At 41.5% G+C, this 11163-nt stretch overlaps 2 protein-coding genes across 2 annotated transcripts in view; both read right to left on the minus strand.

Annotated features, from left to right (window-relative positions):
- The window catches only part of LOC103512355 (probable cytochrome P450 303a1), a 22459-nt gene extending 21320 nt beyond the window's left edge, over window positions 1-1139 (minus strand). Inside the window, exon 1 of the mRNA XM_026825855.1 lies at window positions 1044-1139. The gene's annotated coding sequence lies outside the window, so the exon portion shown is untranslated. The remainder of the gene's footprint in view (window positions 1-1043) is intronic.
- LOC103512357 (early endosome antigen 1-like) overlaps window positions 1-10582 on the minus strand; it is a 17492-nt gene extending 6910 nt beyond the window's left edge. Inside the window, exons 1-12 of the mRNA XM_017445375.2 lie at window positions 10433-10582; window positions 9603-9863; window positions 8732-8914; window positions 7812-8006; window positions 6225-6388; window positions 6065-6159; window positions 5424-5513; window positions 4393-4532; window positions 3549-3833; window positions 2714-2946; window positions 2325-2482; window positions 1732-1809 (exon numbers count right to left, since the gene is read on the minus strand). Coding sequence (XP_017300864.2) covers window positions 1732-1809; window positions 2325-2482; window positions 2714-2946; window positions 3549-3833; window positions 4393-4532; window positions 5424-5513; window positions 6065-6159; window positions 6225-6388; window positions 7812-8006; window positions 8732-8914; window positions 9603-9863; window positions 10433-10462 — 1912 coding nt within the window. The 5' untranslated portion in view covers window positions 10463-10582. The remainder of the gene's footprint in view (window positions 1-1731; window positions 1810-2324; window positions 2483-2713; window positions 2947-3548; window positions 3834-4392; window positions 4533-5423; window positions 5514-6064; window positions 6160-6224; window positions 6389-7811; window positions 8007-8731; window positions 8915-9602; window positions 9864-10432) is intronic.
- Between the last annotated feature and the right edge of the window lie 581 nt (window positions 10583-11163).

Here is an 11163-nt window from a genome sequence, read left to right on the forward strand (position 1 = left end):
TTACTTTGATCGCAACTAAAAAGGTATCCTTTAAATTACATCAAGTTACCTAGATATCTTACAACTTAACAACTAAAGGCTCGTTCTTGCTTGTCGTTCGGAAAAAATCGTTCGACTGGCCCTAAAAAAATTAAAACTCGATTCGTTTGTTCAATAAAATAATAAATAAAGGGATAGGAAATCTAGATTTTGGATGACTGAACTTTCTCCAATTCAATGAAGACCAAATCTACACTTTTATGTTCATGATTTAGGAAGTTTTCTATGGCATTTATATTAAACTGGCGATTTTGATTGGCTGATATAAGTACCCATATTTCCCTCGAGGTTGGATGGAAGAGAACTCACCTCTGTGTCGACAAGTGGTCGGATCGAACGTGACAAAGCCAGAGTTCTGGGTCGAGTACACAATACAGTGGGGCGTTCCAAACTATTGCTGAGAGTTTTCAAGTTATGCTCATGTGTTTTCACTTGATGCCATAGGTCTGTCTTCTCCTCCTGAAAACATAGAATACAACAGGAAAAATCACTTTTTTGTAATCAGAGGACCATAAAACCGATATTTCTACCGATGTTGTTTTTGCAAATGTCCATATTTGGCCATTAGGTCACTTTTTCTATAATGTCAGATTTAAACTATTGTCTAGCCAGCCTATACACTAAAGGTCCATTAAACAGACGATTTTTTCCCGAACGACACAAAATGTTCTGCAGTCAATGTCAATTTAAATGACTAGTTCCCACTTTCCCACTACACACGACACGATTTTTTTCCCGAAACACAAGGGCGGACGGGCCCTTACACAAAAGTATAAACGCGTACTTATTACCGCGGGTCCTAGTGGATTTATCAGTAGACTTACTTGCTTTGAGAACGACACAAAATGTTCTGCAGTCAATGTCAATTTAAATGAGAGTTCCCACTACACACGACACGATTTTTTCCCGAAACACAAGGGTGGACGGGCCCTTACACAAAAGTTTAAACGCGTACTTATTATCGCGGGTCCTAGTGGACTTATCAGTAGACTTAGTGGACTTACTTGCTTTGAAGATCAAACGATGTGACACTCAGCTAGCATACTCTAAGACTAAATCCACTCAGTCTCCACTAAATCTTCAGGACCTAAGATCGAAACAATATTACTTTCACTTAAAGAGTACTCCGGGCTTACGTAAATATTTCGTAATAAAACCCATTCTTGCTTTGAAGATCAAACGATGTGGCACTCAGCTAGCATACTCTAAGACTAAATCCTCTCAGTCTCCAAAAAATCTTCAGGACCTAAGATCGAAACAATATTACTTTCACTTAAAGAGTACTCCGGGCTTACGTAAATATTTCGTAATAAAACCCATTATGTTATCATTAGGCAGATTGAGTACTGGAGGGGTGTTTGACCTAGAATCGAGAGAATTTTGATCGAGCATCTACGAAACCAGTTTGGTAGGAGGAAAAAGGAAGAGGTTTCTACAAAAAAAGATATATTTTTTTTTCGGATACTGGCGAATGTACTAGTTCCCTAACTACTATAACAAATCACTGAAGTTAAGCTGCTCGACTGTGCGTGGTTGATCTGGATGGGAGACCGTCTGGGACGACACTCTCTTGTTTTTGGTTATTTCGGGGTGCACTGAGGCTCGTTAAAACAACTGAGAAGCTGGTTGAAACCTCAGAAAAATAATCGCGACAGAAAAGTCCGAATTGGGTTTATAATTCTATGTACTCACCCACAATAAGCAAAGCCATGTGTTTCTGATGAATGAACGTAATGTTGTGCACCATTTCCACTCCCCCTATCTGGTTGGGTTTATAATTCTATGTACTCACCCACAATAAGCAAAGCCATGTGTTTCTGATGAATGAGCGTAATGTTGTGCACCATTTCCACGCCCTCTATCTGATTGGGTTTACAATTCTATGTACTCACCCACAATAAGCAAAGCCATGTGTTTCTGATGAATGAACGTAATGTTGTGCACCATTTCCACTCCCCCTATCTGGTTGGGTTTACTCTTTGCTTCACCAAGCTCATTCAAATGAAGAGAGAACAATCCATCCCGAGTACCAAGGATAACACATTGCTCGCTCAGATACATGGCTGTGTTGATGTCCACGTGCTTATCTAGGTTGAGAATCCGGGTCAGCGCCTTCGAGCTACCTTCACTGTGAAGCAGAGAGGAAGTAAATGGATTAGTTTTCCTACAGGTACGCCTAGGTACTTATTTAGGTACGCCAGTCTAGTTAGCTTGGTTGGTGGCGCGTCTGCCTTGTAAGCGCTAGGCCGCGGGTTCGATTCCCGCCCGGGCCGGATTTTAGTTGGGTTTACTCTTTGCTTCACCAAGCTCATTCAAATGAAGAGAGAACAATCCATCCCGAGTACCAAGGATAACACATTGCTCGCTCAGATACATGGCTGTGTTGATGTCCACGTGCTTATCTAGGTTGAGAATCCGGGTCAGCGCCTTCGAGCTACCTTCACTGTGAAGCAGAGAGGAAGTAAATGGATTAGTTTTCCTACAGGTACGCCAGTCTAGTTAGCTTGGTTGGTAATGCGTATGCTTTGTAAGCGCTAGGCCGCGGGTTCGATTCCCGTCCGGGGCGAACTTCTCCTATCCTGTCTTCCTTGTCTCTTCGATTTCGGGACAATAAGACCTTAACAGTTATACTTCCCTCTGTCAAACCTCTTAAAAAAACTACTTAGGTACTTACCTAGAGTTAGAACCAATGCTTTCTTTAGACAAGGTTTTCTTCGGCGCGTGTTGTGTCTTGCTGTTTCCACCCCTGGGTACATTCTCCTTGTTCTCCTCATTAGAGCAGGGCTGGATAGACACGCGTTGTGTTTTCCTATGCAGCATGGTATCGAGTTCCGCTTTGGTTAGGTAGAGACGTTCAGCCAGATCTTTAGCTCGAGACCGTTCCTGATTGAGCATGGCTTCCAGCTCCTGTAGGATAACAGGGATGGACAACTTTAGAATAATACGTTTATCTAGTGCTTTATTTAGACTGTGGAATTAGGACATGTAGTCCACTAATAATGTATATCAATAGTTTATTATTGCACTACATATTTTTTTTTTTTTTTTTTTTTTTTTTATTTTTTTTTTTTTTTTTCCTGTAGGGTGACAGGGATGGACAACTTTAGAATGATACGTTTACCTATTAGACTGTGGAATTAGGACATGTAGTCCACTAATATATCAATACTCCTCACACCTAAACTTATGTCCTGCCTTGGAAGCCAGCAATGACATTGTAGGGAAATATTGGGATGCGAGAGGAAGAATAAAACTTATCCTAAACAGATAAGGATCGTTCTCGCTAGCCTAGTTAGCGCGTCTGCCTTGTAAGCGCTAGGCCGCGGGTTCGATTCCCGCCCGGGGCAGATTTTATCGTAAAAGGATAATGTTCGTTCTCGGAACGGCTGGCTTTCTCCTATCCTGTCTTCCTTCTCTCTTCACTTTCGGGACGATAAGACCCAATTAAGTTCTCTCTATCAAACCTCTTTTTTTTATTTATTATTATTTTTTAAAGGTTTTTTTTTTACCTTGGAATCGAACTCCTTGTTCTGGCTAGATCCAAACACTTTCCTCAGTAGGTTCGGTTTCTTCTTCAAGCTCTCCTCGTAACAATGTCTCTGGTGTTCACATAGCTTGAGCAGTTGACTCACTGTGGTATCTAGACGTACTTCCTTCTGTTTATAGAAAGCCTCTAGGGATTTCACCGTGGTCTCCAGGTCATTTAGTTGATGAGAGAGGGCTGCGTTGGATTTGGACAGGGTTTCGTTTTGCGAGCAAGCGTTGCTGAGTTGGGTGATGTACTCGGTGCGCTCCTGGGTGGGGGAAAAGAGAGAGTAAAATTAAATAATAGAAAGTAATTATTATTATTTGAACAGGTTTGATAGAGGGAACTGTAACTGCAAAGGTCTTCGATTTCGGGAGGATAAGACCTGCTTTGATAGAGTTCTCTCTATCAATTCTCTTTACATCAAAACCGGTAAATTGTCATGGGGCTGAAGCCCAAGAAAAACAGCCAGCAGACGGTCGTCCATCCAGATATAAACCACGCAAAACGTTAGTTAACTCCAGTGATCTGTGGGAATCTGATGTATACTACTTCACGTACTCCGCGTTTTCCCTCTCTCAAGACACTTTCTCACGTTGCTATAAAAGTTTTGTCTGCTATGAACCCAGGACTCTGTACTTGGGAGACCAGTACTTACCTTCCTCAGCTGTTCATTATCATGGCTCAGAATATCGTTGTTTTTCTGCAGGGTTTCCAAATATTCAACCATTTCCTTACAGTAACTTTCAGATCGGGTCATGGTGGATTCTAGGGCTGTGATCTTAGTTTTGAACCCAGGACACTGTACTTGGGAGACCAGTACTTACCTTCCTCAGCTGTTCATTATCATGGCTCAGAATATCGTTGTTCTTCTGCAGGGTTTCCAAATATTCAACCATTTCCTTACAGTAACTTTCAGATCGGGTCATGGTGGATTCTAGGGCTGTGATCTTAGTTTCGTATTCACCTGAAATTGAAGTCAAGGGGAGAGAAATTGAAGTTCAAGTTGAAGAAATTGAAGTTATTGAACTCCAAATTACTGAAGTGTCTTGAGAAAATTGAAATAATTTAAAGTTATTTCGAGGATATTGAAGTTATTGAGCTCCAAAATATTGAAGTGTCTTAAAAATTGAAGACAAACTGACAGATATTAAATTTTAGGTCGAAGAAATTGAAGTTATTCATCTCCAAAAATATTGAAGTCCAGCCTTGGAAATTGAAGTCCAGCCTTGGAAATTGAAGTCGAGGCAAAGAAACTGAAGTTAGTGGACTCTGAAATATACCCCATTGGCTACGGAAGTTATTGGTTAGGTAAGTAAAAGATCATTATTTTCTAACAAACCTTTTCCGTTCTTGGTTAGAAGTAAATCAAATGTAAATCAATTTGCATTCATTGTTCTAACCAATATTGCAAGTAACTGGCCTTAAGTAAGGGACTGGAAACAGTCATGGTGGATTTCACCAACCTTCTTTCCAGCCTCAAACAGCCCGTTAGCTAAACAGCTCTGTTAAGCCAATACAAATTAAATGGAACTTAACTGGTTGTTAGCTTAACAGGAGTTCTAATGACTGAATAAATATTGGTGAAATCCAACATCAGTCTTTAATGAACTACTATACTGGTAATAATAATAATAGACTCTTGAGTGGAAGGCAACCACTAGGCGAGGTTAACGCCTTAGGCGTTCTCTACCACCTAACCCTTAGAGCTCCATTATTATGTGGTCAAATTCTCAGATAAAGAAGGATAAAATCCCATACCTCGGCTAGAATCAAACCCACGCCCTCCTGATTACCAGGCGAGCGTCTTGACCACTACGCCACCGAGGCAAGTCACAATTCTACAAGGATCACTCACCTATGATCTCATTGGCGCTTCTTAGTTTACTCTCTCGCTCTGTATAGTTACTCTTCAAATCTTCCAAACTACTGAGGAAAGTGTTTGGATCTAGCCAGAACAAGGAGTTCGATTCCAAGGTAAAAAAAAAACCTTTAAAAAATAATAATAAATAAAAAAAAGAGGTTTGATAGAGAGAACTTAATTGGGTCTTATCGTCCCGAAAGTGAAGAGAGAAGGAAGACAGGATAGGAGAAAGCCAGCCGTTCCGAGAACGAACATTATCCTTTTACGATAAAATCTGCCCCGGGCGGGAATCGAACCCTGATTTCTACCGATGTTGTTTTTGCAAATGTCCATATTTGGCCATTAGGTCACCTTTTCTATAATGTCAGATTTAAACTATTGTCTGGCTGGGGGACTTTAAACGGGGAGTATACTAGCCTGGATTTCCCTTGCTAAAGACACGGGAAAAGGCGAAGAAAAAAGAAATATTCACTAACCTTCAACTTCTTGTTCTCCTCTCGTACAGTGGTCAATTCTCCCTCTGCTTTCTCCAGTTTAGACTGTGCCGGCTGGGGGTCTTTAAACAGGGAGTATACTAGCCTGATTTTCCCTTGCTAAAGACACGGAAAAAGGCGAAGAAAAAAAGAAATATTCACTAACCTTCAACTTCTTGTTCTCCTCTCGTACAGTGGTCAGTTCTCCCTCTGCTTTCTCCAGTTTAGACTGTGCCAATGCGAGTTGTTTATCCAATGTTCTCATCAGTTCCCCAGTACTACCAGCATCTCAGACTGTGCCAATGCGAGTTGTTTATCCAATGTTCTCATCAGTTCCCCAGTACTACCAGCATCTCTGGTCAGCTTCTGTACTTTAGCTCTGAGTTCTATCGTCTGATCCTTGTTGGTCTCTAACTCGCGTCGTGTGCTCTCCAGGTCTAACTTGTAGCCACGGACCTCTAATTCCAAACGCTCCTTGGCAGATTTCTGAATGAGAGAGGAGACAGATTAATTAAATAAAAGATAAATGAGAAACTAATATGTAAATGTAAAAATAAAAGCATTTCACCGCATATTTTTCTTCAAAGTAGGTATTCTAATGATTAATTCCTAGCTTAATGATTCAACGTCGTGTGCTCTCCAGGTCTAACTTGTAGCCACGGACCTCTAATTCCAAACGTTCCTTGGAAGATTTCTGAATGAGAGTGGAGACAGATTAATTAAATAAAAGATAAATGACAAACTGATATGTAAATGTAAAAATAAAAGCATTTCACCGCATATTTTTCTTCAAAGTAGGTATTCTAATGATTAATTCCTAGCTTAATGATTCATTGATGAGTTGTGTTAGCTAATAATCCTCCTGAATTATTTGTGTTAAAGCAGAGCCTTTTCACAACTTTTGTGCCTATCATAACACTAGCTGAATACCGTCGCTTTGCTCCGGAATCCCGCTAGTTCATCCCGAGGCATGGCCAAACTTGTGGAAAAAGGATGGCCGAACTTGTAGTTATCAAACTAAAAACATAAACGAAACTCAAATATTAGGCGAGCGAGGAAAAGTTTTCTCTCCCGCAGTCTCTGCTTCCTGTGTATTTCTTATGGAGATTTTAGCGATCAAAAATTGATCATATCTCAGGATCGGTTTAGATTTTCGCAAAATCCTTTCTTATTGCACACCTAGACCATAAAAGGAATATTCCTACCAAATTTCAGCTTTCTAGGTGTTGTGGTTCTCGAGATAGAGCGATCAGTGTGGAACTATGAACTGTGAAATGTGAATTGAGTGAATGGATCTCGTTCTTATAATATAAGATATTATACTAAGTGCCTCCTTTGCAATCAATTTCTTTGTGTTATTATGTCACAACTTTGGTGCTCACTGCTGCATTGTAGGATTTTTCCCAATATCTCAATAATCCTAAAATCCAATGTTTACCTACCATGCTGGTACCGGGCGCTATGCGTATTTACATGTCATAGCTACTCATTTTCCTCACGAGGCTGAGTGGGCCCCGCAACAGCCAGTCACGAAATCAATCATTTGGATGATACAAATTTCTTGACCCCGCCGGGAATCGAACCCGGGTCTCCCGCGTGCAAGGCGAGCGCAGGTGACCCCGCGCCATGGGAGCTGACAAATCAATTTCCTTATTTCAGTAATCTTTTTACAATGATAATGCTGCCACTGGTTGCTACTCGATTAAAGTAGCTACCCTATTGTCCTCATGAGGCTGAGTGCACCCCGAACTCCAAGCATAGAGCGGAAAAAAAACCTCGACCCAGCCGGGAATCAAACCTGGGACCTCCGACGTGCAAGCCTTGTGTGATGATACCCACTAGGCCACGGAGGTTGCTTTATTATTATTATTTTGTCGACTCTGGGAATCGAACTAGGACCGTAACTCACCAGTTCCAGCAAGGTCTTCCTATCCTTCTCGTACTTCTCCGAGATCCCACTCATCTCTCTCACTCGCACAGCACTCTGCTCCATCTCTTTCTGCATACTCTCTATGGTGTTAGATAGAGCTTGGTGCTCTCTCAGTTTGCTATCCAGGGAGTTTTGTGCCGTGGCTAATGCTTCCTCAGATACCTTGAGTTCTTGCTGAAATATAAAAAAAATAGACATGATTTCTTCAAGCTACAAATCTCTCCTAAAGAGGTCTATTAGAGAAGTTTAAAAATAAAAAGTTAATGAGCTTGCTTTGCGAGCATTAAATCAAGGGTTCTATTCCCACAAGGGCGAGCCTTTTCTGGACATTAAGACCTCTGTGGTTACAGTTCCCTCTACAGGGTTTATACGCTTTCCCCGGAATGAAATTCCATGAATTTTTCCAGAAAATTAGGGGGCGGAGGTACTTAAAATCAGTAAGATTACCTCTTAATATAAAGAAAATATGCAAAATGCAGAATGTCAAGGAATTTGAGGGAGGAATGCACCGCAGGCCGTTTTTCGGAAATATCTGATATTTAATTTGAACATTTTTAATTTTTGACCGGGTGGCAAATTCCATGACTTTTCCAGTTTTTCCAGGTCGCGTATAAACCCTGCTCTATCAAACCTCTTGAGGACGAAAAACAATTTTTAAGACTCAGGGGACCCTAAAAAGGATATTTTCAGATTTCCATCCATTTTCCGATTTTGAAAATTTGGTCCCATTGCAATATTTTTTCATTACCTTGTATAGGTTCTCTATACATATTGGTATTGTTGTTAATTGGGATTTGTGTAAAATTTAATGTGTTTAGTTTGTACTCGTACCTTTGTAAGTCCTTTCAAGAACTTTTGGAAACTAAGTACTTCAGGAATAGAAAGTAAAACCATCTTACCTCTAAACTAGTCAGTTTCTCCTTGAGCGCTTCATTTTCCGTCTGTGCCTGCTTCAATTCTGCCACGGCTGCATTCCGCTCCTTTACACTCTGGTACCAATCTTTCTTCCATTGTTTAGTTGCTGTCTTCTGCTCTTCTAGTTCACCTCGCAATACTTCCAACTCTTTACTCACTTCACATACCTGGGGGAAATGAAAATGTTAAAGATCTCTAGTTAGAAATCATCTGGTGCTTCAGTGAGCCGTACAACTCGCTCAGAAGAAAAAAAAAATAATAATAATAATAATAATAAATAAATAAATAAAAATAGAAAGTAATAAAAATAAAATCGGACCCGAAAATTAAACCTGAATGGTTGGTAGTGCGTCTGCCTTGTAAGTGATAGGTCGCGGGTTCGATTCCCGCCCGGCGCGGATTTTATCCTAAACAGATTTCAGCTTCTTTTTCGGAACGGCTGGCTTTTTCCTATCCTGTCTTTCTTCTCCTTTTGCTTTCGGGACGATACGAGCTTACCAGTTACAGTTCCCTCTACCAAACCTCTTTAAAAAAAAAAAAAATGTTAGCCAGCGCCAAAAGTATGATGAACGAACCACACTTTTCAATGGATCATTGAAGTTAAGCAACATTGGACATGTTTGATAACCGAAAAGGTGACCGTCAGTGACTGATTCCGAGTAATAATAATGAAAAAAGTCGGCGAGAAAAAACTCAGACCTCCCTTCCCTCGTTCACTTTACCTCCAGTTTTCTATCGTCCGTCTTCTCCAGGTTTTCCTTCTCCTTCAGTTCACTCCTAACCTCCTCCAGCTCATGTCGAGTAGCTACCAGGTCGCTACTGGTCGCTACCAGGTCACTCTCCTTCTTCACTTACCTCCAATTTTCTATCGTCCGTCTTCTCCAGGTTTTCCTTCTCCTTCAGTTCACTCCTAACCTCCTCCAGTTCATGGCGAGTAGCTACCAGGTCGCTACTGGTCGCTACCAGGTCACTCTCCTTCTTCACCATCTCCTGACGTAGTCTGTCAATCTCCTCTTCCTTCTTACTCAATAGAGAGGTGTGACTGGTCAGATCTTGCTGGAGAGAGGACACCTGGGCTTGCAACGCGAGGACCCGGGTTCGAGAACAGCTCAGGTCCTGAAGGGAAATAATTTGATAAGTTTCGTTTTATAGTACGAAATCCGGAAGGCCATATGAAAAAAAGTGTTTCATCGCCGTTTTCATTTCGTAGTAATCAAACAGCTTCTACATTAGACTCCTGTGGTCTGTGTCATAGCATGCTCATCCCGTAGTATGTCCCTCAGATGGGCGATAAGAGACACAATACTTCCCATTTATTTGCTGGGTCAACACGAGAACATTAGAAAGTAACCCGTTGAAATGTTTGTAATCGAAAAACGAGTACATGGCAAGCAAGCGCGTTACCATTGGGCTAACAGTGCCCCCATTGTTAGCGGGATTTCAAATAATAATAATAGACTCTTGAGTGGAAGGTAACCACTAGGCGAGGTTAACGCCTTAGGCGTTCTCTACTACCTAACCATTAGGGCTCCATTATTATGTGGTCAAATTCTCAAATAATTGATGATACAATTCCATTTCTCGGCTGGGATCGAACCCACGCCCTCCTGATTACCAGGCGAGCGTCTTGACCACTACGCCATCGAGGCAGATATCAAAGTTTGCGGTAATACACCAAAACTTACACTCTGACATTGTACCATCTCAGCCTTCATCTTATCTACCAGCAGCTCTGTAGTTCTCAGTTTATCCGCCTGTGTCGTTAGTGTAGCGTTGTTGTCCTCTGCTTTCTGTCGTGCTAGGGTTTCAGTCTCCAGGGATTTCTTCAGCTCCTGTATCTTAGCCAGCCTAGTTAGCTTAGTTGGTAGTGCGTCTGCCTTATAAGCGCTAGGCCGCGGGTTCGATTGCCGCCCGGGGCGGATTTTATCCTGATGGGATAATGTTCGTTCTCGGAACGGCTGGCTTTCTCCGTCTGCCTTGTAAGTGATAGGTCGCGGGTTCGATTCCCGCCCGGCGCGGATTTTATCCTAAACAGATTTCAGCTTCTTTTTCGGAACGGCTGGCTTTTTCCTATCCTGTCTTTCTTCTCCTTTTGCTTTCGGGACGATACGAGCTTACCAGTTACAGTTCCCTCTACCAAACCTCTTTAAAAAAAAAAAAAATGTTAGCCAGCGCCAAAAGTATGATGAACGAACCACACTTTTCAATGGATCATTGAAGTTAAGCAACATTGGACATGTTTGATAACCGAAAAGGTGACCGTCAGTGACTGATTCCGAGTAATAATAATGAAAAAAGTCGGCGAGAAAAAACTCAGACCTCCCTTCCCTCGTTCACTTTACCTCCAGTTTTCTATCGTCCGTCTTCTCCAGGTTTTCCTTCTCCTTCAGTTCACTCCTAACCTCCTCCAGTTCAT

This window comes from Diaphorina citri, unplaced genomic scaffold (assembly GCF_000475195.1).
Source record: "Diaphorina citri unplaced genomic scaffold, Diaci psyllid genome assembly version 1.1 scaffold829, whole genome shotgun sequence".
In the NCBI taxonomy this organism is placed as follows: domain Eukaryota; kingdom Metazoa; phylum Arthropoda; class Insecta; order Hemiptera; family Psyllidae; genus Diaphorina; species Diaphorina citri.